Source organism: Engystomops pustulosus, chromosome 9 (genome assembly GCF_040894005.1).
Source record: "Engystomops pustulosus chromosome 9, aEngPut4.maternal, whole genome shotgun sequence".
NCBI lineage: Eukaryota > Metazoa > Chordata > Amphibia > Anura > Leptodactylidae > Engystomops > Engystomops pustulosus.
In genome coordinates this window covers 100,045,792-100,072,966 of record NC_092419.1, presented here as the reverse complement: position 1 = coordinate 100,072,966, position 27,175 = coordinate 100,045,792, and the positions used below count along the sequence as shown (strand labels likewise).

Below are 27,175 nucleotides of genomic sequence, written 5' to 3'. Positions count from 1 at the left end.
AGGGGACTTTGTTGCACACGATCGGATTTTGCTGCAATCTCGCCGGCTTCCACGCGACAGAAATCGGGGGGCGGGTCGTTGGACAACCCAACAGATTCGGACTACGCGCAAGATTTAACATTTAGAATTGTGTCGTAAGACAAGCACCAGGAAGAAGAAGGTGAACTCCGACGGACCTCAGCGGGGAAGCGACGGATACAGGAACTTGGGTGCACGATCTTCATGATCCTCGTCGGACCATCCAAATTGGGGATCGAGACAGGACCGGGTAAGTAAATTTGCCCCAGAGTGTTTAAGGGGAAAGTATGGAGGTGGTGAAAAGATCAGTCCTCTTATGTAATGGCGTTATCAATAGCAGGACTGTGTGTAATAATAGTGCCATGATGTGAGAAGACATAGGCCCCCGGCTATCATTATGTTAAATCTCCCCTTACAAGTTCTGAATGATGAAGGCCAGGATGATTCTGCATTGATGGAGAATTGTAAAAAAAAGTTGAAAAAATATTTAATTATTAAAAATTCTGTTGTACGGGTGGACAAACCTAAAGAAGAAGTCCTAAATCCAAATGCTAATATAAAATTTACTAATGTTTAGTTTATGTCCAAGTTTAGGAGTCTTCTCAGTACTGAGAAAGTTGTGGGACTCCAGTGCGGATTACGAGAATGTGTAAAAAAAAAACTATATAAAAACTACATCAGTCCAAGTCCAATATAACTAGGCAGCAAAACGGCTAGGATGGCTTCCAGCACTAGGGTGACATCTTCCACTTAGTGCCGCCCGTCGGGGTCTTCATCTGCCTTCCTCGCCCGCTTGCCCAGTACTGAGCCCGAAAGCTGACCCTGTCCTGTGAGAAGTCTCCATTGAATTCTATTTCGGCTTGGCTTCCCAGAGACTCCCAGTAAAATAAATTATTCCCATGGAAGGCGGTGGACTTTAATGTCTTCATGTCACGGATCTGGAAAGAACAACATGACTTTATTGCGATGTTACAAAAATATATATGAGGTGACTAGACTATGAAACAGATTACGGGATATCAGGGGCCAAATCTGCTCTGGTCTTCACCACCTCATTCCCATCTGATGATGGTGTCCATGCACTACGTCCTCTGTGATCCCTCAGTGCGCTTAAGCAATGAATAACCCCTAAGGAGGAACATAGGGTTGGACATCATAGCATGAATTATGCTCAATCCAGTCTTCTACCATTATCGGGGAAGACTTGGACGGTCAAACCCAATCAAACAGGGCAGAAGGTTCAGGAGACTTGTCTCTTATGGCACTTCAGGGCTGGATAGCTGCCCTTGGATCTGCTGATCTTCCTCCACCAGTGGTCTACTTCATTGACAGCTTACACCATTGTACCAACTTGCAAATCCAAACTCAAACATACAAGTGTCTACTCACCAGGATATAATTTGAGTGTGTCTCGTTGTGGCCTGAGTTCAGATCCATATACAGGGCATGGATCGCAATAGTAAATCTGGGGGGAACATCAATAAAAACACGACATGCCGGGGAGCCCGACTTCGGTTGTACAGGGTTCTGTATGTCTCCATGAATCCCAAAAAGTTGGACATCACATTCTGAAAGAAACATAGAAATTGATTGCACTGTTGCACTCCGTCACTGGGACCACATCTTAACCAACTAGGATTGGCCACCGTTTGGGCCAGAACCTGATGAATTTGCCGAGATTGTTCCTGAAAATCAGGACAGTTGCCATCTAGTTTATGGGATATTGACCATATCTATGTATGAATAACACGTACATATAGTCATTTATTATGTACAGTAATTACGTTATTTCTAAGCTTGACTGTAACCTATACACCAAACTCCTGCAGATAGCAGTAAGTTGATTACTACGGCTTTAATACCTTGGTGGTAGCTTTCTGTGGCTGGTCTGCTCCAGTATGCCAGTGCGATACCGTTACCAGGATGAATTTGGCGCAGCCTCACCGTTAGGGTGTTTGACCTTGCTGTCACTGTCACCGAAGTCAACCGGGTACATGACTTTCTCCACATGGCTCTGCCATAAAATAACACCAGCTCTCCTGTGATCAAAACATAAAGAAGTAATGAAACGTATGTGATATATGCTACAATGAGACCTTAAAGGAAACCTGTCACCAGGTTTTACACCTCTAAATTACTGGTTCCCTTAAGCTAGATTATGAAATGACCTTTTTAAATTCCCTCTTTTATGTGAAATCTCACCCATTTTCCTATAAAACAAATCTCCTCCAAAGTCAGACAAATATGACTAATCTCTTCCGAATTTCACATGTGACGTCTTTTACATAACTTGTTATTGCAAGGACTCGACTAGAGAGTGGATAATAGTTCTTGTTCCACAAAAGTCTGAAGACACCTACCTGCTGTGCAGTTGAGGGAACTTGAGAGGACTTTGACAGCAACCACCTCTCCGAGCGGACGTCCAATGGAGAACATACAGTCTTTCTCAAGAAGGCCAGTAGTATTTATTACTCCCGATGAGTTCATGAAGAGTTGACCACATACATCTGCTTGAGACAAGAAGAGTAGTGTCTTAGTAGAAACTAATTTACATCATACTTTCTTGAATATTTCATGAAGGGGGACCTCTTGGAGTACGGTGGACTGGTTGGAAGAAGCCATAAATCAGAAGAGGTCATCAGTCCAATCATATTTAATTGCTGATATCCTATATGAACTTGGGTTAAGATCTTGTTGATCTAACCATCGTAATTTACGGTTCTTTACTGAATAAAGGGGTTCCTCTAAAGGAGATTTAAGAGACAAATCTTGGCTTGTACGAGACCTTTTAACATCTTACTCCATAGAGGTGATACTTGGTCTAATACTTGGTCTAATTATCATTGAATATGACCTCCATTTGGACCAGAAACTGGTTATACATGGTCAGATGGAGAAGACTGATCTAAATGACAGTATCGGTGTCAGACAACTTCATTCTCAGATTCAACACTGGAAGTAGTATCAGAACTCAGACCTTAATTACCTTTTTCGTTGTCCACATTCTTTAGAAGATCTTCACCCTTGACATAAGGTCTTGGGTTAGGCATAGTAGTTGATGACCAGGGTGTCACCTGGGTGTGTGCCACATCTGGCGGGGAGGTCTGTGTGTCCATATGACAGGGACGTTCTGAACATCCTCTCAGGGTTATGGGTTTCGGAGAGTTGAGGCAGAATGTAGGGCTTACTTGCTGGTGTGTCTTGGAGTTGATGCACAGTTCCTGACGTCTCTGAATGCCATTACCACAGGAAACCGAACACTAAAATTGAGAACACATCAATTACATTTTCCAAAGTAGGTTCACATTTTTGGATCAGTGGACATCAGTGAGAGGTGTTGTTTGGGAAGACCGGTATCTGTCATAGAGACAAATGAAAGGTGTAAAAGCCCTGGATTTGTCTGCAGTAACCTAAGGGTGGTAAGCTGGAGGAGCCAGTTAATCTATGTTGGCCTTGCTAGCATAGACACCTTTGTCCGTACTGTGCCCGCTTATTATGGAGTAGGTAAAGGTTGGTAGTGGGATACCTACTTAATCCAGGCTTTGGTCCTGGGTTTTTGTATACCCCACAGATCACAGGACTTGTTAGAGCCTAATATAGACTCCAGACCAGAATCAGTAGGTGAGGCACTACCTGGAGAGCTGAAAGCTGGACTGTGTTGCAAACAGAAAGGTAACTGAGAGCCTCCATGAAAGGATGGATGAAAGCGGGTGCCTATCGGCCAGGCACTTAGATATTTAGGGTCTTATACTGTATTAGTCATTGTCCAGCTGGGCCGGGTTCTGTTTTTGCCGAAGGCTAAATTTTTGTTGAGATTTGAAGTGTGAATAAAACACTTTATTTGGACTATAACCTAAGTGCGTCCCTGCTTCGTGCACTACTACCTAGCGTCTGGCAGAACGATTCCCCAAAGCAGTTTTGTACCTGAGTCCAGGCTCCGACATCCCATATGTAGAAGCAGTTGGTGATAAAGCATGGGATGACGGACAAGGGTCTCTCGTGCGATGGGCAAAGTGTTGCATCTACTTCATTCTCTGCTCCAGCCGCTGTCTCCATACATGACACCTTCTGCTTGGATACTCCATATCCACAAGCGGCAGAACATGGACTTGTGTCTAGCACTCTCCACCTAGTAATCAATCAAGGAGAAGACAAAATTTATCTGCATCCATAGACAAAACTAGATGTCTACATATAAGTTGAGGCTGCACGGAGCTTGATAGTCCCTCAAGATTTGTTGTCTGTTGGGCTACCCTGGGATTCTCTTCCAGATATGATGGGTATGTGAAGACAACATTGAACCCCACTGTGAGTTGTAAAAGAGGGTCATATATTAAGATATCAAAGGTTAAAATAACCAGGTTTAGTTCACTCAGATCCATCAAGGAAATTACAACTCACTTGGAGGAGCTGAATGATGGAAGTCTGTAGGATGCATACCTAGGGGGGCACGCTTGTTGATTGCAGGGTTCCTGCTCCTGGGGATGGGGCAAGTGCTGACATTCATTATCAGCTACTAGTATTTCTTCAGTTTCTCCTTCTTGAGGGGCTCTTATGCAGTACAGGATCCTCTGTAAGATCCCCCCTCCACAACTTACACTACAAGCCCCCGCCTTATAGCGCCACCTAGGACAGAAGATAACATAACACACATTGAAAAAATTGGACGTTTCAGTTCTTTCTGGATCTACACATGTAGGAGTGTTACCTGGTACATTCAGCCTGAATTTACCTGCACAAGGGTGCTACTGACATTTATCAGCCATATTAACATATATTGGTTGTCACCTGGTGATTTCAGGGTGCTCCTTCATAGAAATATAGCCTCTTTCCAAATTTGCTTTGGGTTTTTCTTCTCTTACTGTCAATGGCATTAAGAATCCATGTATAATTACCGGACAGGACAGGGCTCCATGGCGCACTCTTTCGTAGAGGTAGGTCGTGGGGTTTGGCTGCACTTTGAGTGAGGTAGTCGATGGGTGATGTTATTGTTCTTCCTCACACAAGCCACAGACAGGGGGATCATTCCTCCTCCACATGTCACCGGACATGGGGACAACTCGGTCACTTCCCATCTGTAAGGAAGAACCATGAACCACAAGTAAGTTATAAGGGGGTGCGCAGTCTGCCGGTGACACTTGACTTTCTTGTTGATATTGTATATGCAGGGCTTCAAAACACATAAGACTATCATAAAGAACTAAGATAATTCCACCGATAAAGCTAATATAGTGCCATTTTATATGCAGTATGCAAACAATGCTCCATCAGAAGCCACATACAGTATTACTGCCATATAGTACCCAACTAAAACTGCTCCAGTGATGTAAAGCTCTAACGATAACACTGCCACATGTAGCCAACATCATACTACCATATAGCCCTGAATAATATGCACTATTATGGTTAGAAGCAGGAGTTTTCTTTACTCTGGGGGGCAGCTCCGGGGCTGGCACGGCTCGTGCTGTGTCGCCGGCTTCAAAGTTTGGTTACAATTCTTCTCCAAAGTCTCCTCTTTGGCATAAAAGTCGACACAAATATATTTCATCTCTGAAATACCTGAGAGGGGGATAATAGTATATTATTACATAAGATTATAAAGCTGTATCTTCCACCTCTGAAATGGTCACATTGTTATAATTTTGGGGGTGTGACATCTGGGGATATCCCATGTTGTGCTCAAAATGCCCAAATTTCACCTTACAATGCTTTATTGTGAGTCAAACACTGCTCTGTTCTGACACCACAATCACCCATTTAGACATTACAAAGTCCTTATGTAGAACCACAGTACACCGATATGACATCACATCATTGTGATCCACTAGGGCTCCACTGTTATATCACATTTCCCAAATTTGACATCACTATTCTACCATGTGACATCATAATTCCCCATTGTGACATAAATAAGGTGCCACTGGGACATAACAATACTTTACTGTGATTCAAACATTGCCATGTTGTGATATCTGATCTGAATCCTGAAGAAAGGGTAAGTTCTACCTTAAAATTCATAGATTTTATATATTTATTTTTTAATAAACAGCACGGACATCCCAAGAGATGTTCTCGCTTCCATTATGTCTCCACATGTTTGTCCAGTTATATTGTCAACACAATGGGGCACATTTACTTACCCAGTCCCTGCGCGATCCCCAAACCGGACTGTCCAACGAGGATGAACTCTGCCGCAATTCATGAAGATTGTGCGCCCGATATCCTGCATGTGTCGCTTCCCCCGGTCAGGTCCGCCGGAGTTTACCTTCTTCTTCCCGGTGCATGTAAGTGCATTTAAATGTTAAATCCCGCATGTAGTCCAAATCCGTTGGATCGTCCGATGGCCCGACGGATTCGAAAAAAAACGCCGTATTTTTTTTTCAAAAAAGTGTCGCTTGACACGCACTTACCTGCACCCAGGGTAGGACGGTGAACTTCAGTGCACTCCGATGGAATTCAGCGCAGCAGCGACACCTAGTGGACATCGGGCGCACTACCTTAGTGAATCGCTGGAAGACCCGAATACTCCGCTGAGAACTCGCCACTGGATCGCGACTGGACCGGGTAAGTAAATCGGACCCATTGTGATAAGATTGTTATGACATCACAGTAGCTCATTTTGACATTACAATGGTCCATTTTTACACAATGGGGCAGATTTACTTACCCGGTCCATTCGCGATCCAGCGACGTGTTCTGTGTAGAGGATTCGGGTCTTCCGGCGATTCACTAAGGTAGTTCCCTGGATGTCCACCAGGTGTCACTGCTGCGCTGAAGTTCCTCGGAATGCACTGAAGTTCACCGAGCCGGGCTGGGTGCAGGTAAGCGTGTGTCCAGCGACCCTTTTCTTTTTTAAATGCGGCGGTTTTTCCGAATCCGTCGGGTTTTCGTACGGCCACGCCCCCCGATTTCCGTCGTGTGCACGCCGGTGCCGATGCGTCACAATCCGATCGCGTGCGCCAAAATTAAGGGGCAATTCAGGGAAAATCGGCACAAAACTGAAAAATTTGTATAATCCGCCGGAAAAACGTGATTTACCTTAGTAAATGACCCCCAATGTCCCATGTGGCTTATGTGTTGCTTAGAGAGTAGATTATTCACCCTAAGCATCCTTTGAGCTGTCCTTCTGCCAAAATATAGAGGACTGGGCTAAACAATGGAGGCATTCCGAGTAGTCCAGAAGGCTTGCCCATCCCAGCAGACCCTGGCACGTGTAGACAGCTTCCTTCTTGTGAGCCATGAGCAAATTGATCCTCATTCTTTCAAATATGATGTAAAAACCTTGGTATGGATCCCTACCTGTACCACACGTGACGGAGCATTCACCTAGGACTGGACTCCACACATAAACATCTGTCCTGAATGAGGTGTGCACCGGATGGACATCTTTATTAATGGAAGGTGGAATCTGTAAAAACAATCAACATCTAAAATCTATTTGCCCTAATATAACATTCCCTTCCTCAGCCAGAATTAATACTCACACTATCCCAACCAACAGGGCATACACTGACTACACACTGGACCACGGTGGACGGCCTCTCCTGCCCTGAGCAATTGGAGTCATCTACTACGGCTTCCAATCCAGACTGTGACAGGACGCAAGAAACATTGCGCTGTGCCAGGCCTGATCCACAGACTGCAGAGCAGGGACCCGGGTCTGACATATCCCACCTACAAGCAAATATGAAGAACTGGGTCAAATATTCAGAACAACACAAGTCAATTCCAGGTCCTTCACCATCCAAGGGCCTCAAACTTGTTATCTAAAATCTGATTGTTGGTGTCTGCAAAAGTTCTACAGTTGCCACAACCTTTTCAAGATGAGTGGATTTGGTTACCTTGCAGGACAAGCCTCTGGGTTACAGGTAGTGAAGGCTTCAGGTCTAGGTGCGTGGGTACAGTAGTGGTCAGATATAATCGTCTCCATATCATGTTGCTTTTGGATACAATGCACTGTCCTCAGCATGACACCACCTCCACAGGAGACTGTACACGGAGAAGTCACCTTTACATCCCACCTAGTAATGAAGAACTCAACTTGAGCAATGTGGCCATGAACCTCAGTTGACACTGTGAAAATGTTTTGACCGTGCTCATAGATACTCAGCTCTCTAAATGCTGAAAATAAGCTGAATAACCCAATCAACAGGCTTGGACATCATTACATCTTCCATCAAGCAACAGTTGGTTGGCCAATTCCTGCAAAGCCAATTTTTATGGAAAACTGAAGTGATCTTCCCATTTCAGAGAATGTCCTTACCTTGGAGGACAAGGATCATCTCCACAGGGTTCCTCAGTGGGTTGCATAAAATTTGAAGCATTACATAACTTGGACATAACCATCTCTTGGATTGTTAGGTCAAAGCATTCAGAGGACACCATTCGAACACCTGAAGAGAAGAAAAACTGATTATGTACCAGCCTTATAACTTTTATGATCAGAACAATCCAAAAATCAATGGAACTTTCATAGAAAAGGAATGAATTATTTGTACCTCCACCACAAGTAGCTGAGCATGGTCCCTGCACCGCCATCCATGCATAAGAATGGTCAGTCTTAGGAACATAATAACTGTACGAAATGTCTGGATTTGTAACCTCTCCATATTCTGGACCATATTTTCTGAAGACCTATAAAAATAAACAATGCAACCACCTTATCCAATAGTCAAGGCCATTTAATTTCTTGTTGTATTTCTCATTAAGTTATGTTCAATCTTACCTGTATCTCCAGCTCAGATGTGGTTGGACCATCAATACTGATCTGTTCCTGATGAGGAAGCTTTTCGGGTGTAAGAAGTAGTCTGTACTTGATCTGTTCATCTTCCAAGATTGAAGGATGGGTGATGTTTAAGGAGATAGCCGTCTTTCCGGCCACAATGTATCTGGAGTTTTCCTTAACAGCTGAGAAAACATCAAATTGAGGTTGAAGCTTCTGGATGTTGTTTTAAAATTAGTTTTTGGGCATATTACTTTAGGAGTCTTTTACAAAAGAAATGGATGGTGGAATCCCTACAATCCATACTTTATGGCCCCACCTTTATGACTCTTCTATTGTCTACTACTGTGGTCTACATGTATATCGGCCAAACGTGATAATGGGGCTCATTTACTTACCCGGTCCTGTTACAATCCTGCGGCGCGTTGTCCGACGAGGATTCAGGTCTTCCGGTGATTAAGCAAGCTCGTGCGTCCAACTTCCTGCAGGTGTCGCTTCTGCGCTGAGGTCCGCCGGAGTTCACCTTCTTCCTGGTGCATGTGAGTGCTTGATTTTGCGACACACTTCGTTTTTTAAATTCCACAGCTTTTCTGAATCCGTCGGGTTGTCGAACGGCCACAACCACCGATTTCAGTTGCATGAAAGCCGGCGTGATTGCGCCACAATCCAATTGCGTGCGCCAAAAATCCAGCCAAATCGTCGCAAATTGGAAATATTCGGGAAAACCCAGACGGATTCGCGTCTGCGGACCCTTAGTTAATGTGCCCCATTGAGTAGGTATTCCCTTGACGCTCATCTAAACCTCCTGGGTTGGATTTTCTACACATCTGGAATAGTTAACGGTATATAAAGTTTTAAGAGTAAGATAACAAAAGTTACCAACTAGTTCTAAACTCTGACGCATAGATTTGTACATATACTTTATACTACCTTGTTCAGTTAAGCCAGAGATTCAACTAAGTAAACCATCCAAAGTTACAAAAATTATCGCAATATACAATGGGATTGCAGAACATTTGTGCTTACCCATGTGTGTGAAAAGAGGCTTACGGTTCATCACTTCTATTGTCATGGATCCCACAGGAAGGGTTAGAAAGGTGACATACACTGCAAGACAATACAGACATACAATATTAAACTTGTACACCTTTGTGGAAGAACTTTTCATATAAAATATCATCTAAAGATTTTAATATTAAACAAATTATAGTATGAGCACAAACGGGCCCCAAAGATGGGAAAGTTTGTGGCCTGTTTCAACCGGGTGGAGATGGGAGTGAGCAGGGCACCATAAATCGAGGCAGGAATATCACCTGCGTTACAATGTGTGGCATGGCTGCCATGCTCTGTCGCGGTGCGGTGAGACATGTGTGGTCGCCACACTGTGAATGTGCACAATACACCTCAATGGAGACCGTAAGCTAGCTGCCGTTTTTTTCAGGTAGCCCAAATACGGTCGCGTGCACATAACATACAGATCAAACTTTGAACTTCTTCCGAGCTTCATGTCACTTACCACCAGCACTTCCTTCATTGAAGGCCCCAGTGACTCTGCTGCAGCTGCTGTTATCTCCTCCACATACCCGACACTGGTCCATTACCATCCCAGAATCCATGACTCCATCACAGCCAAAGACCTGAGCAAGACACCTGCGTTACACACAGGGTAATTTCATAAGAATGACTTCCCACCTACTACCTTAGTATCATATGATGATACAATGCTGATCATTCCTTAGTCCTGATTCCACTTGTAAAGAGTTGTGTTCTACACAGATACAAATAGCTTTGCTACTGAATGGATTTGACTTAGGCTGACTGCTCATTGTTACTGCCACGAGTGCCCCTGCGCACCCGTGTGCCTTACTGTGCCCCTGGAGCCTGCCTGGCCGGTTCTAGCGGCGGCCTGCTCACTCCCTGCTGTCCGGTTCTGTAAGATCAGCCAAATTGGCATTTGGCTGGCTGCTTGCCAAGATAAATTCTTGCCCCTTCCTGTGTCCCCTGCCGTAGCTTTGTGTCTAATGCCTCAAAGAAAGCTGTTTCATGCATTTTGTTGTGTTTCCGAATACCTGTTGCTGCCTGTCCTGACCTACCGCTACGTCCCAGACTCCGATCCTGTGCTGCCTGTCTCGACCTCCTGCCTGTCCCCGACCACGAGTTTGCCTGACGATTTTGTACTATACCTTGGCCGCCACCGTGGAAAAAGTTGCACCTGTGGAGTGACCTGGTGGTACCACACTGCAACAAGTCCAACCTGCTTTGCAGCGGGCTCTGGTGAAAACCGGGTACTACTTAGACTCCGGTCCTAGGTGTCAGCTTACGTCATCGTCCGCTGTGGTCCAGGCGGTCCACTGACCCTGAGCCCTGACTTTCATGAGGGAGTTCGGTCCCAGAAAAAAGCCCCTTGGGCTGGAGGGATTTCGGGACAAACTTCAGCATGTCAGTTCAGTCCAGTGATTCATAACGGTATATATTGAATGGGTCAGGGCAGGCCTCAAAGTCTACACAGTAATCGAAAAGAGGTCATATAAACAGCTAGGGGGGAAAATACGGGTAGTCAGAGATTGCAATATCCAAAACCACCACTTGAAATTCTAAGCTGGGAACCTTATAGCTCAGGCACTTCCCGATGAAAACAGGTGTCTTAACTAACTCCAAGCACATTGATAAATAGATGGGGGAACTCATCATTGACCACCATGTCACAGAGCTATAAATATTTATGCCTTTATCCATTTAGGAAACAGGTGAACCACAATTTGAGCTTAATATTTCATAATATAACATAACATAATAAGCATAATATTCTATAATTTCTCACCTTACACTTTCCAGCTACACACAGTGTAAATGCAACATCTGTCGCAGCACTTATGTCACACCGAGTCCCATCCAAAAAAGCATCTCCCCGTTTAACCATGAAGTTCTGTCCCTGAGCACGGCACATGTGCTGGCACAATGTGTCGCCTATGGAAAAGACAACGCATGAAAGAGATATAACATATGGTTATTGCTCAATTTGGAATTTACTATTGCTACATGTGTATAACATGTCATATGATAACATCATCAGTCTCGTGAGATAAGGATGGCTACTACTCAATATTAGATTTACTTTATGTATAATAGCGTGGACCATAAACATCTTCCTCACCCTGTGCAAACCCAGCCACCGACGTCCAATGGTAGTAGGAAGCTTGGCCTTGAGAGAGGAAAAGCGGCTTAACGTCAGTGGCAGAACATTGCTCCGTCATGAACTGCACTTGTGTTGTGACACAGGCCTGAAAGAAATTCAGACGATAATCTCATGTAGCAGAGGTCTCCAAACTAAGACTCAGAAAGTGCCGGTCCTCTAACTTACCTCTGTATTGCACATCTCAGCCTGAAGACTTGGTCCTTCACAGTTGCGACCACCAAATGCTGGTCTGTAAGAAGGAAAAGGACTTAGGAAAGTTCTTAATAATTGGTCTTAATACATAACTTCTAGCTGGTAAGAAACAGGGCCTGGAATTGGCCACAACCCACCGTACAAACGTAGAACAAGCAGAATTTGCATTTGGACATTTTTTGTGACATGGTCTACAAATTAGAGACCTTAGACAGCATAGGAATGAACCTTATTGTATAGTGTAACCTTAGGATAGACCACAGATAATGGGGCACATTTACTAAGGGTCCATCGGACGCATTTTCGTGGGGTTTCCCGACTTTTTACCATTTTGGCCCGGCTTGCATGCAACACAAATCGGGGGGCGTGGACGTCGGAAAACCCGACTGATTCAGACAAACCGCGGAATTTAAAAATGAAATTGTGTCGCAAGATCAGGCACTTACATGCATCGGGAAGAAGAAGAAGGTGAACTCCGGCGGACCTCAGCGGGGGAAGTGACACATGCAGGAAATTGGATGCACGATCTTAATGAATCGCGGCAGCTCCGAATCCTCGTTGGACAACGCACAGCGGGAATCGGGACGTTTAAGTAAATGTGCCCCAATGTCCATCCAACATCCAGCATCCCAACCATTCAGCTAACCTAAGGGACCATTGTGCTCAAACTCGTTAACATGACTCATATCCATGAATTTGGTAGTACTACAATATCCATTCAGTCAATACCCCGCGGCTTCAGTGTTGATGGCCGAGCAATAGGTCATGTTCCTGGACTCTTAAAAGATATTTGCATCTTAAGTCCTGCATATTGACACCAGGCATCAATAGTGGGGGGGAGAGACTATGTTCTTTAAAAGAAGTGACCACGGAGCAGTTTAAAGAGGAAAACCACCACGAAAATTACCACCATCAAAAGACATGTCAAATATAAGTTGTAGAAGATCGCATTGGGGAAGCTCAGGCCACTAGTGGGACCTTATTTGGTCATGGTGTTGGAGGTTCACAGATCTTCAGAAGTCATCTACTGATACCTTCACATCATACACATCAGACCATGACCACCAACACTGCTAAAGATTTCTCCAATGTGGACACCATCTCAGATTGTTACCTTGGGTTGTTGCACTGACGTTTCCTGACGATAACACCCCCTCCACAGCTGCGGGAACAGGAAGTAAAACTACTCCAGCTAGACCAGACTCCATGGACCACTGATACTGGATTCAGTTCCTTGAGAGACGTACAGCGACCCTTATGACACCACTGAGGGAATAACATAAATTAAGCATTTGGAAACTGTGGACCCCGAGCTGTTACTACAACTCCTAGCAGGCCCAACTGCACATGGGTAGCTAAAACTAGTGACAACTTTTTAGGTGGCATAAATCTCACCTTGTTCTCCCCACACTCGGTGCCATCGAGCAATGGTACGAGAAGACGGTTGCAGCTGGTCCGGTCTTGTTGGCTGATGTGACAGGAGAGGACACTGCACATGTCCTACAAGAACAGGGACACAAGGAAATTCTAAATTCGAGAACATAGAAAGCATAATATATCTACAGTATTCAGGATCTGACTACAAATGCCGGGCTTGCAGTCTGTGACCATGGAGACGCATAGACCAGCAATAAAAACAAAAATCTCTCCCTACCACATCATTATGGGAAAATGTGCATGCCAAGGCTGAGCTCCCGAATGCGATTTTACATTGTTCATCGGCTCCGTAGTACAGGCCTGGCTTCCAGCCCGGGATACTGCTTTCTAGGGCCGGGAGGTCATCAATACAGTTTGCCTGGTCACTGCTGCAAGGGAATAAAGGCTTAAAGAGTGGAGTGCGATAAGGCACCGGGTCCTATCAATACACACAGGACATATTGGGACCTCATGGTTTGGACCACAAGGGAGTGTTATTATTTAGGGCGTGTTGCTCGGTACCTCAGAAACTGAAGGAACTTCTCTCGGCTACAATCTGACCACGTCAGGCTGACGCTGTTATGGCTTCCCTCAGCCGCCATGATTTTCCCGCTTCCGCTGCAGCTATTTCCCGTCCCGTCATGATTTATTCCAAAACTGCAAGAAAAACAATTATAAGATCAAGACAAACCCCCCCCAAAAAAATCTGACTACGAATTGCATTACCAGTTACCACCATATGATAAAGATTCCTCACCTGTGTCCGATTTCGTGGGCGATGGTGATCCCCAGATCAAACCCTGTGTCCTCAGTGATGACGCAGCTCCAGGAGGAGGAACAGGCCCCTCCTAATTGGGTGACCCCTCGGACCTGCTTGTTTCCATCGGGTAACTCAAGGTCAAACCTTCAAAAAGACATAGTAAATTTGTAAAGGTCTGAGTTTTGTAAATCTTCCTAAGTCTTGTGTAGTAAAGCACCTCACAGCAGTTTCCCCATGTATTTATGTGCAAAGCACAGCAGAAAACTAGCACAGCCACAAATGTGGCCCAATGTCTTTCACCTGTTAAAATAAGAAACTGCACCTAAAACCACCTCAAAACTGACTACGTTACAGTTTTAACTGTACACACCGTAAGGACGGTTTCACATTGGGGGTTTTTTCACATTAGTGATTTTTCACTGAACCCATTTTGGTCTATGGACACATACAGATTGCTTTTCTGTTCCTGGTGTCAGTGATTTTTCTCTGATGTCTTACTGACCCATTCTTTTCAATGGGCTTCATCACACTTCAGTATTTTTTCACTGTTGTCAGTGAACACAAAAAGAACTGAGCACTGAAAAAAACGGAAGTGTGAAAAAGCCCATTGAAAATAGTGAAAAATCACTGGAGCCAGGAAGAGACAACCAATCTGTATGTGTCCAAATGGGTTCAGTGAAAAATCACTGGAGCCAGGAAGAGACAACCAATCTGTATGTGTCCAAATGGGTTCAGTGAAAAATCACTGGAGCCAGGAAGAGACAACCAATCTGTATTTGTCCAAATGGGTTCAGTGAAAAATCACTGGAGCCAGGAAGAGACAACCAATCTGTATTTGTCCAAATGGGTTCAGTGAAAAATCAATGATGTGAAAAAAAACCGCCACCTTATATTTGTTATCCATGGCCTCCTATCTTCTAAAATAAACTTTTATAGTTATGCTAATGAGCCAGAAGGTTTCAGGGGGGGGGGGGTTACGGAGTCCCTCCGTGCTGCCGCTTCACAGGCTGTTACTCTCCTCCTTCCCTCTGCTCCCTTAGCACTTCCACCTCCATCTGTCTTATGTAATCTCACTGCAGCAGAAGAAGTTTCAGCACGGAGTGGGAGGGGGGAGGTGCTCCTGCACAGTGTAATAGTCTGTAAAGCTACAGCACAGAGGGGATCTAGTAAACATTTATTCAAGAAGGAAGGAGATATGGATAACACATATAAGAAGAATACCACAGTCACGGTGCCTGAATCTATGAGTAACTGTCCCTGGTTTATCAGGATGGATTTTAAATTAAGTTTTCTAGTAGAATATAACAATACTGGGATGTAAAGCAGGGTTAGATTTTAAGAACCTCAAAGCTGAACCTGGAGCCACCTTTTTACCATCAGTCATAGGATTTCCCAGGATAAGTTTTTTTACCTGGTGATATAGAGGACCAGATCTGCATGCTGGGGGTCAGAGTCACTGAGAGGATTCAGGGTTTTGCTCCACTCACAGACGCTCATCAGGGAAGCCATGAGGTTGGTGCTCATCTGGATACCCACCTGGTACAATAAAAGTTTACAAAGTTTATGAGAAGATGAACTAAATCCTGTCAAATGTAGGTAGCAAATACATAAAGCCTCATTACCTCCGGCTCAGTCAGGATGATCATTTTTACTAGATGTACGCGGAGGGTAGCTCCAAGTGAGACATCTCTCAGTAATTCTGCCCCCTATGAAACAAAACAGAAAAGCTCAGGTCTCATGTATATGAATGTATCCCGGCCGAGTATACAGCAGGGTGCAGGAGAGAGGAGGGGTGAGCGCTCCTCACCCCTCCCCTCTCTATTAAAAAGCTGAATGGCCATCGACGTGATATGGCAAAATATAGGACATGTCCTACACAAGCATAGTGGCCGCCAGGCTCGGTTGCGGTGTGGTGAGACAGCGTGTGCTATCTCAGTGTGACCATGTCCCCTATGGGGGCCGCGATCCGTCCACAAATTGTTCGGGTGGATCACATTCCGCCATAAGTGTGCATGGGGCCTTACAATATGGTAAAATCACTTGAGAACTGTAGAAGTCTTGGTACCTTCAAAAGACGTACATTTCCCATAAACACAACTTGACCTCACAACTTGAAAGGAATAAATATTGTATGAAAGCAAGGCTGTGGAGTTGGAGACCATTATGGTGGAGTCGAATTAAAATGGACCGACTCCGAAAATGTATATAAAAAATTGTTATAATTAGTTAAAATCCAGAATTTGGGATGGTCTATTAATTTGTGTTCTATTCCTCATCTACGGATGAAGGCTATTAGTTGAGATGATTGTGGATGCACTTTTTGCACATGCTCAGAAGTGAAGCTCCTCCCCTACAGATCATGGTGAAAGTAATGTCTGCACTTATCTTAGAACTGCTAGAGTGATCAGGAAAACTGGATTAAGGCAGGATTGTCCAGTGTCTGTTCCCTTTGTATACAGCTTTATATTTTAGTTTGCTTTTCGTATTGTTTTTAGGGGTTATGTGATCTGATGGATTCTACTCACTATACACAAAGTATGAAAAACTACTATATAATAATATTTATTAATATCTTTATTTATATTGTGCTATCAAATACTGCAGCTCTTTACAAATTGCAGGGGACATATACAAATATAATCTTACATTTCAGAGTACAAACAGTCATATAGAACAATATCCAGAAATTGTTAGAGATGTTGCCTGTGTGGTTACTGCATTGAAACCCATACAAGTCAGTGTAGAGAGGCAGTTCTCTAGCCTGAATATAGTCAGACCTGAGGTCGTGTATGAAAGAGGATCTGATGGATGATCAGATAATGATGATGATACTGTTTCTAAGAACATATTCATAGACTCACTTAGCAAATATTATTCAGAACATTTTTGTTAAAAACTGGGTTTTTTCCACCTAGTGTTTTGCATAAATGCAATTAATGTTGTAGTTCTAAGGTTGTAATCCAATAAATATTTATGTTCTACCTATCATCATTATGTAATTACTGTAAATGTATCCCTTAAACATGTATGTGGGAGTTGGAGTTGGGGGAATTGAGGAGTCTGAGTCAAAGGTTGGGCTTACCGACTCCGCAGCCCCGTTCGAAAGACCAATAATGGTGAAGTGCAGTCACCTCTTCCAATTACTGGTTCAAACAAGTCAACAATACAAATGCTGTATGATTATGCATACGTACAATATTCAGGTTGGTGAGGATGTATCTCTCTGTGTCCTCTTGGTGGAACTGATAGACGTCATGACCCACGACCACTAGAAGTTCCAAATGTTTCACACCAAGAGCAGCTCTCTTCTCTAGATGATGGACATGAGGACCAGGCATTGACTCTATGTAAGAGTAAAGAAGGACGGTAAAAGTCAGATTTGGTTCAAATTATTGGGTTCCAGTCACGCATGGAGTTGTGTTAACCACTCGAGAGCCACATATTGAAGACTAGTCCTCACTTTACCTTTATATTCCTTGGATACATTTCCAACCTTATAGATTATATAAGTGTTTCCAGGTTCCTTCTCATGACTCAGTAGCAAACGTTTCTTCTTCACAGGCTGGATGGAAAATAGCTTCTTGTCCATGATGAAGAAACCACGCTGGAAGAAGAAGAAGAAGAAGACAACAAGTGACCTCCAAGAACTAAAGCACATGGTAGGACCATAGGACATAGATGTAACCCACCATTTCTCCTTCACAGTACGTCATCAGAGATCTCACTCCTCCCGGATCCTGAATGGTTCCCATTGATCCACAGGATTTTTGGTGCAGGAGGTGTAGGGTGGCGTTTACAAAAAGTTCTGTAGTAGTGAGACTTTTTGAATCTGGAAAGGTGAAGATGTATCTCTGATCATGGGTTTGTAGGATACACAAATTTGGAGGACATTGAGAGGACATGTTGGTGCCTCCATCACAGCTACATGTCAGGTTTCCCAGATCCACATCAGAGGCTACAAAAAAAAATGAAAAAATAAACTTCAATAAATGAAATTCAGCCTCTAAAAATATCACCACAGTTGCAGGAAATTGTATTATTTTGACAGGTGGTTTTTTACAATTCCAGATGACAAAATGTTCACCGGACAAATCTTATTCAATTTATACTCACAGCCAGATGTCCTACAAAAATAAACTAAAATAAAAACATCAACAACACACACAAAAAAAAAAAAACGCAATCCTTTTATAAGGTTACCTGACACTTGTTCCTTGCCGAAATACCAAATCAGGTCCTCTGGGTGTAAGGTTTTCAAAAACATCTAAAATGTAAAGAGTATATGAGGACAAAGAGTTTATGGGAAGTGCAAAACACTGAGTTTTCACAATAAGCCGACATGTACTCCTTGTCTGTGCATGAGGAATAAAACTATGGGACTTGTATTGTAGGGCTGGTGGCTGGATAGTTAGCTATGATGTCTACACACCCCAACAAGGTGGCCTTAATTGGCAAAGTCTCCATAAGAAGAACTCTTACTTCCTGACAATAGCCTCTCAGCCAAACCAGTTACTTACACTGCACTAATGAGATGCAACCATGTAGAAACAGCACTGTCTACAAGTTGGGAATCTATCTTGGGAGTATATCTTCTGGAATAGATATACTGGCCATGTTTGATGTTAAAGGGGCTGCCTATCAAGGTAGCATATAGATGCATTCTTATCCTTGTCCCATTCTGGAAAATTATTTGCATATTTCCCAGAATACCCTAGTGGTGCATCAATGGCTATAAGTGTCCACAGAGCTACAAGGCTGCCTTAATTGGCAAAGTCTCAGTATGGAGAGCTCTTACTTCCCGACCCATGATGTCTCCCATACACTGCACCCAAAAAGTAGCGGAGAATCACTTCAATTGGGCTCATTTACTAAGGATCCGCGTGCGCACTTTCGTCAGACTTTCCAATGTTTTTGGGGATTGCGCGGCTTTGTCAGGTATTTGATAGGGGGTCTGCGCTGGGATTGTCGGATGATTCGACTGATTCGGACTGAGATGCAAGACAATGCACGTATATATGCACCAGGAAGAAGAAGGTGAACTCCCGGGGACCTGAGCGGGGAAGCGACACATGCATGATATCGGGCGCACAATCTTAGTGAATTACAGAGTGCATTATCGCCGGACACCGTACTTTCGATGAACTCCAGCGGACGGGTAAGTAATTGTGCCCCAACAACTATCACTCAGACGCATTTGCAAGGTCATGAAGGAGTGAGGAGGTACTGACATTTTCAACTTATAATACTTGGGTTAAATAGAAAACTTACTATTAGCTTCTGCATCCTTTATCTGTGCCTATGCCTCTGCTTTTCCTTAATTTGCCCCTTTATATTTCCCCCTCACTTCCCCATAGACTTCTATGGATAGATGTACTGATCCAGTGAGTTAATAGTCCATGTTGGGAGACCAAGACAGATTTAGCAGAGGTGACACAGTGAAGGGGATCAGTCTATTATACTATAATAGTTATCAGTCTATTATATATTTCAGCACTCTAAAAATCCTTCTGTGCCTACCCCTATCCCCAAAAGTGATGATTGAGTGCCCTGTTTCTGAGACTCCTAGAAATCAAGTGTAATCTGTGGAAGAAGCTGGTAGCAAGTATTTGATTTCCCTACAGCTCCACCACTGGGGATACAAGGAATTACATGGTTCTTATTGATATCAGTGTGAAATATGTGACGTACTGGGTCCTCCGGAGGTAGAGGCGCTCTTCATGGTTAAACTCAAAGACCGACAAGGTGTCACATTTAGTCTTCTTTAAGTCTCATTGGGGCAGATTTACTTACCCGGTCCATTCGCGATCCAGCGGGGCGTTCTCTGCGTGGATTCGGGTCTAACGGTGATTCACTTAGGCAGTTCCTCCAACGTCCACCAGGTGTCGCTGCTGCGCTGAAGTCCGCCGGAGTTCACGATCCTATTCTTGGAGAAGGTAAGCGCGTGTCCAGCGACACTTTTTTTTAAAAAAATGCGTCTTTTTTACCGAATCCATTGGGTTTTCGTTCGGTCACGCCCCCCGATTTCCATTGCATGCATGCCGGCGCCGTTGCGCCACAATCCGATCGCATGCGCCAAAAACCCGGGGCAATACAGGGAAAATCGGCACAAATCCGAAATATTCGGGTAACACTTCGGGGAAACCGCGAATCTGGCCCTTAGTAAATGACCCCCACTGACTTTTATCAAAAAATAAAGTTAAAGTGATACATTTTTAAAATTTCAAATATATTTAACATCAATAATACAATTAATCTTAGAATTTTTTTTAAAAAAAATTAATTGTTAGAGTTTACGAAAAACCGAGTGGTCCAATAAAATCGGCTATTTTTTAAAAACATAATGCAGGTGTAACGCAGTTCAGCGTTGGTAGCACGGCCTGATCTGAGGGCAAGGGTCATATTCCAAAAGTTTGCTGCCCGAAGCTGAATGTAAACACATGCGTCAGGATTCCTATAATACAAGTACCTGTGATGTCCTCCATGGCACAGAGACCCCCGGGAAGGGCACGAGTAATACCAGCAGTACCACCAGAGCTTGGACCATCGCTGCCAGGAGTAGATAGTAGAAGATTTCTGATCCAGCAGCTCTGAAATAGGACAAACCTAAAATACACCTTTACTTGTTGATCAATCACAGAGCAGGAGGCAGGGAATTCCGGGGGAGTGAGGCTGGAGGGGGCTGGGCAAAGCCGAACTCTTAGGAAGGCGGATAACAGGAACAATCGTAATCTCACTATTAGTAAAGAATGAAAATTGAAAAAAAATTTAAAAATATCTAAGCATGAAACAATTCACACATAATCACCTTGAAAAACACATGAATTTACTGATCCTGAGTTACATCCGGTATTACTCCTTCCCTCATTCTTCTCATCATCTACCCTGACCTCTCCTGCCCCCATTATCTGGATAACCCAGATCTGAAATGTCCTCATAATCCAATATTATCAGGGGCTATTTTTATAGAATGATTTGCATGTTAATTAGCTGCTCCTTGATATTAATCTCTACAGATTTATCCTACGAATTTGCTCAATATAACAAAAAATATGCTTAAAAATAAAGTAAAAAGCAAATGTGAGGAAGCAAAGCTTGTACGGATTATACACCTCTAGTTTCATCTGGTTTTACAGACCTCAATGAAGAAGCCAAGTGACTGTATCAAGGTCCTGGATCCACTTTAATTTTATTTGTTGTTTACCTGAAGCTTTTGGAGTGTTTCTCTTTGCACAAAATTCCGTTCACATTAAATACAGGGGAGGAGGAGGAGGAAAGCCGGATTTTCTCTCTTTACTTATTGTTTCATGGAATCATTAATGGTTTTAGGTCATTTGCCTTTGTTGAAATCATATGATGTAATAATTGTGGATATAGATATAGATATAGATGTTTAGTGTTGAAATCACAACACTTCTGTGGAACCGGATGTACTGATAGGACACTATCTTCTCTGCTCCTCCTGCTCTATAACATGCTGCCTGCAGATAGGACACTATGTATAATCTCCTCAGCTCCTCCTGCTCTATAACATGCTGCCTGCAGATAGGACACTATGTACAATCTTCTCTGCTCCTCCTGCTCTATAACATGCTGCCTGCAGATAGGTCACTATGTATAATCTGCTCAGCTCCTCCTTCTCTATAACATGCTGCCTGCAGATAGGACACTATGTACAATGTGCTCAGCCCCTCCTGCTCTATAACATGCTGCCTGCAGATAGGTCACTATGTATAATCTGCTCAGCTCCTCCTTCTCTATAACATGCTGCCTGCAGATAGGTCACTATGTATAATCTGCTCAGCTCCTCCTTCTCTATAACATGCTGCCTGCAGATAGGACACTATGTACAATCTTCTCTGCTCCTCCTGCTCTATAACATGCTGCCTGCAGATAGGACACTATGTACAATCTTCTCAGCTCCTCCTGCTCTATAACATGCTGCCTGCAGATAGGTCACTATGTATAATCTGCTCTACTCCTCCTGCTTTATAACATGCTGCCTGCAGATAGGACACTATGTACAATCTCCTCAGCTCCTCCTGCTCTATAACATGCTGCCTGCAGATAGGACACTATGTACAATCTTCTCAGCTCCTCCTGCTCTATAACATGCTGCCTGCAGATAGGTCACTATGTATAATCTGCTCTGCTCCTCCTGCTTTATAACATGCTGCCTGCTGATAGGACACTATGTACAATCTGCTCTGCTCCTCCTGCACTATAACATGCTGCCTGCAGATAGGACACTATGTACAATCTGCTCAGCTCTTCCTGCTCTATAACATGCTGCCTGCAGATAGGACACTGTGTACAATCTGCTCAGCTCCTACTGCTCTATAACATGCTGCCTGCAGATAGGACACTATGTATAATCTGCTCTGCTCCTCCTGCTTTATAACATGCTGCCTGCAGATAGGACACTGTGTATAATCTGCTCTGCTCCTCCTGCTTTATAACATGCTGCCTGCAGATAGGACACTATGTACAATCTGCTCAGCTCCTCCTGCTCTATAACATGTTGCCTGCAGATAGGACACTATGTACAATCTGTTCAGATCCTTCTGCTCTATAACATGTTGCCTGCAGATAGGACACTATGTACAATCTGCTCAGCTCTTCCTGCTATATAACATGCTGCCTGCAGATAGGACACTGTGTATAATCTGGTTTGCTCCCTTTAAGTTAGATCAGCCACAGGATATAGCACCCGATGGGTTGTGACATCATACACATCTATATGCACCTACAATACAACAGCCGCTCTGTAGCCAAGTTGTACAAAAGAGAAAAGATTCCCGCCACATCCAGTATTAATCAGTAAAAGACGATGATTGAATATAATCAGAGATGTTTTCGGGGATTGCAGGGCTTTGACAGGTATTTAACAAGTGTCTGCGCTGGGATTGTGTCGCATGCGATCGGATTGTGGCGCAGCTGTCGGACGAGGCCATCGGACGATCCGAATGATTCGGATGTTGTAATAGTTCTCCTTCTAGTTGTGACGGGCTTTAATGGCCTCTTAAAGGGTATGTTATATGAAGATAATAACTTAATTAATGCCCTTTTGCACATTGTAATCAGAGGAAACACACTTACAAGACATTAACACTGACATTAAAATCGATGTAGGGTGCAATGCATAATGCTAATCACTAGGTGGTGCTGTAGCACAAGATTTTATTAAATGCATCAACCAATCGGCGCTGCTGCTTTAAACTCTATTGATTGTCTCAACTTCTCAACCTGATCAATATCAGATCAATACTAATATATAAACTACCAGGTTAACAAGTCAATTATTTGCCTGTAGTTAAATTTATTATATGATCCCAGTTTATAAAAAATCAACTAATTCTTTTATGACTATGGCCAGGAGATTTCAGCTCAGAAGCCCATGGAATTGGGGCATTACAGTATAGTACAGGATGTAACTCAGGATCACTACAGGATAAGTAATGTCATGTATGTACAGAGTGACTGCACCAGCAGCAGAATAGTGAGTGCAGCTCTGGAGTATATGCAGGATGTAACTCAGGATCAGTACAGGATACGTAATGTCATGTATGTACACAGTGACTGCACCAGCAGCAGAATAGTGAGTGTAGCTCTGGAGTATAATACAGGATGTAACTCAGGATCAGTACAGGATAAGTAATGTCATGTATATACACAGTGACTGCACCAGCAGCAGAATAGTGAGTGTAGCTCTGGAGTATAATACAGGATGTAACTCAGGATCAGTACAGGATAAGTAATGTCATGTATATACACAGTGACTGCACCAGCAGCAGAATAGTGAGTGCAGCTCTGGAGTATAATACAGGATGTAACTCAGGATCAGTACAGGATAAGTAATGTTATGTATATACACAGTGACTGCTCCAGCAGCAGAATAGTGAGTGCAGCTCTGGGGTATAATACAGGATGTAACTCAGGATCAGTACAGGATAAGTAATGTCATGTATGTACACAGTGACTGCAGCAGCAGAATAGTGAGTGCAGCTCTGGGGTATAATACAGGATGTAACTCAGGATCAGTACAGGATACGTAATGTCATGTATGTACACAGTGACTGCACCAGCAGCAGAATAGTGAGTGTAGCTCTGGAGTATAATACAGGATGTAACTCAGGATCAGTACAGGATAAGTAATGTCATGTATATACACAGTGACTGCACCAGCAGCAGAATAGTGAGTGCAGCTCTGGAGTATAATACAGGATGTAACTCAGGATCAGTACAGGATAAGTAATGTCATGTATATACACAGTGACTGCACCAGCAGCAGAATAGTGAGTGCAGCTCTGGAGTATATGCAGGATGTAACTCAGGATCAGTACAGGATACGTAATGTCATGTATGTACACAGTGACTGCACCAGCAGCAGAATAGTGAGTGTAGCTCTGGAGTATAATACAGGATGTAACTCAGGATCAGTACAGGATAAGTAATGTCATGTATATACACAGTGACTGCACCAGCAGCAGAATAGTGAGTGCAGCTCTGGAGTATAATACAGGATGTAACTCAGGATCAGTACAGGATACGTAATGTCATGTATGTACACAGTGACTGCACCAGCAGCAGAATAGTGAGTGTAGCTCTGGAGTATAATACAAGATGTAACTCAGGATCAGTACAGGATAAGTAATGTCATGTATATACACAGTGACTGCACCAGCAGCAGAATAGTGAGTGCAGCTCTGGAGTATAATACAGGATGTAACTCAGGATCAGTACAGGATAAGTAATGTCATGTATGTACACAGTGACTGCAGCAGCAGAATAGTGAGTGCAGCTCTGGGGTATAATACAGGATGTAACTCAGGATCACTACAGGATAAGTAATGTCATGTATGTACACAGTGACTGCGCCAGCAGCAGAATAGTGAGTGTAGCTCTGGAGTATAATACAGGATGTAACTCAGGATCAGTACAGGATAAGTAATGTCATGTATGTACACAGTGACTGCACCAGCAGCAGAATAGTGAGTGCAGCTCTGGAGTATAATACAGGATGTAACTCAGGATCAGTACAGGATAAGTAATGTCATATATGTACACAGTGACTGCACCAGCAGCAGAATAGTGAGTGCAGCTCTGGAGTATAATACAGGATGTAACTCAGGATCAGGATGTGATCTGTTCCTCAGAATCCCAACTCGTTTATAGGAACAGTTTATGCATGAGCAGGAAACCTTCTGAATGTATAGTACTATAAAGCTATACAATTGTTACTGTTTCCAGCACAGTTTGGCCACTAGATGGGAGTAGAGTAATAGAAATGTACACATACGGTATATACATCACATATACATCACATATCGCACTGTAGTGCACACCTTATATCTCCCATGAGTTTTCAGTTGCCATCCCTAGGAACCAGTCCATAGTCCATGGTGCCATATGACTGACCGTCTTATCTGCCACAACAAGTGTAAAGTAGAACAAATTATATGTAGCGATGCATCTTTCAAAAAGTACAAGAGACAATGTAACATATCAGTAGAGGGCAGACTGCTTTCTGATCCCTACTGTTATATCATCCTCCCTCCTTATCTGCTTCACTGAAATCTATGCCAAATTTTTTATTACTAGCAAACCCTATAGAAACACTATGGGAAATCAGGTGACATAGAAGTGCCACAAGGGTCAGTATTGGGGCCACTTCTTTTTAATATTTTTATTAATGACCTTGTAGTGGGTTTACACAGTCAAGTTTCAATATTTGCAAATGATACTAAGCTGTGTAAAGTAATAAATACTGAGGTCGATAGTTTAGCATTACAGAGGGATTTGTTAAAGCTTGAGGAGTGTGCAGAGAAATGGTTGATGAGGTTTAATGTAGATAAATGTAAAGTTATGCACTTGGGCCATGGAAACAAAAAGTATAATTATTTTCTAAACAGTCAATTACTTGGTAAAACTGGAGCTGAAAAGGACTTGGGGGTATTGGTGGATGGTAAACTTAATTTTAGTGACCAGAGCCAGGCGGCTGCTGCTAAAGCAAATAAAATGATGGGATGTATCAAGAGAGGAATAGATTCTCATGATAAAGACATAGTTTTGCCCTTATACAAATCCCTGGTCAGACCACACATGGAATATTGTGTACAGTTTTGGGCACCAGTGTATAAAAAGGATATAGTAGAGCTGGAACGGGTGCAGAGGAGAGCAACCAGGATTATTAGGGGAATGGGGGAACTAGAATACAATGACAGATTAAAAAATTTGGGATTGTTCAGTTTAGAAAAAAGACGAGGGGAGACCTCATTACAATGTACAAATACCTTAACGGACAGTACAAGGATCTCTCCAAAGATCTTTTTATACCTCAGCCTGTGACCAGGACAAGGGGGCATCCTCTACGCCTAGAGGAGAGGCGATTTTACCATCAACATAGACAAAGGTTCTTTACTGTAAGAGCAGTGAGACTATGGAACTCTCTGCCGCAGGAGGTTGTTATGGCGGACTCTATGTACATGTTCAAGAGAGGCCTGGATGACTTTCTGGAGAGAAAAAATATCACGGGTTATGGGGATAAAACATTTATTTAATTCTTAAAGGTTGGACTTGATGGACTTGCATCTTTTTCCAGCCTTATATACTATGATACTATGATAGAAGTCTATGGTTGAGGGGAGGGGGGTGAGTGAGTTACAGCAGCTAGGTCTTCACCCACCAGTACTGAGAGGGACTGCAACATGAAAGATCGAAAACTGCTAGAACAAGATTACAAGTCAAGAGGCTGCACCTCCTCTGACAGCTGCAGAGCCTTCCATTTCAATCAACATTTTAAGTTACTGAGCAGATAGTCTATTCTTCCCCGTGCAGTGTGTAGGATGGTCTCAACTGTGGGTACCAATCTAGT

General features: G+C 43.3%; 1 protein-coding gene across 2 annotated transcripts; it reads right to left on the bottom strand.

Moving 5' to 3' along the window:
- Nucleotides 1-488: 488 nt before the first annotated feature.
- ADAMTS13 (ADAM metallopeptidase with thrombospondin type 1 motif 13) lies at nt 489-25,723 on the bottom strand. 2 transcript variants are annotated; one of them, XM_072124635.1, is made up of 33 exons: nt 25,647-25,723; nt 20,771-21,037; nt 18,505-18,568; nt 17,994-18,259; nt 17,770-17,908; nt 17,499-17,647; nt 15,927-16,010; nt 15,716-15,840; nt 14,302-14,448; nt 14,067-14,201; nt 13,783-13,933; nt 13,524-13,628; nt 13,243-13,394; nt 12,102-12,165; nt 11,895-12,021; nt 11,562-11,707; nt 10,257-10,377; nt 9,767-9,847; nt 8,744-8,925; nt 8,517-8,652; nt 8,282-8,411; nt 7,860-8,039; nt 7,503-7,692; nt 7,318-7,426; nt 5,448-5,577; nt 4,914-5,093; nt 4,459-4,644; nt 3,943-4,147; nt 3,005-3,278; nt 2,379-2,528; nt 1,881-2,057; nt 1,408-1,586; nt 489-956 (listed from the first exon to the last, which is right to left on the bottom strand). In XM_072124635.1, exons 2-33 carry the CDS (start codon nt 20,846-20,848, stop codon nt 750-752), a joined length of 4,749 nt encoding a protein of 1,582 aa, XP_071980736.1. In that variant the 5' UTR covers nt 20,849-21,037; nt 25,647-25,723; the 3' UTR covers nt 489-749. The 2 variants fall into 2 exon arrangements, with proteins under 2 accessions (XP_071980736.1, XP_071980737.1); XM_072124636.1 differs by having other exon boundaries at nt 2,379-2,525.
- Nucleotides 25,724-27,175: the final 1,452 nt, after the last annotated feature.

Coding starts and splice junctions, on each gene's coding strand:
- ADAMTS13 (XM_072124635.1), bottom strand. CDS start 20,848: ATGGTCCAAGCTCTGGTGGTACTGCTGGTATTACTCGTGCCCTTCCCG. Junction 3,279..3,942: donor ATGTCGGAGCCTGGACTCAG/GTACAAAACTGC, acceptor TCTCAATTTTAG/TGTTCGGTTTCCTGTGGTAA. Junction 957..1,407: donor CACACTCAAATTATATCCTG/GTGAGTAGACAC, acceptor TGTTCTTTCCAG/ATCCGTGACATGAAGACATT.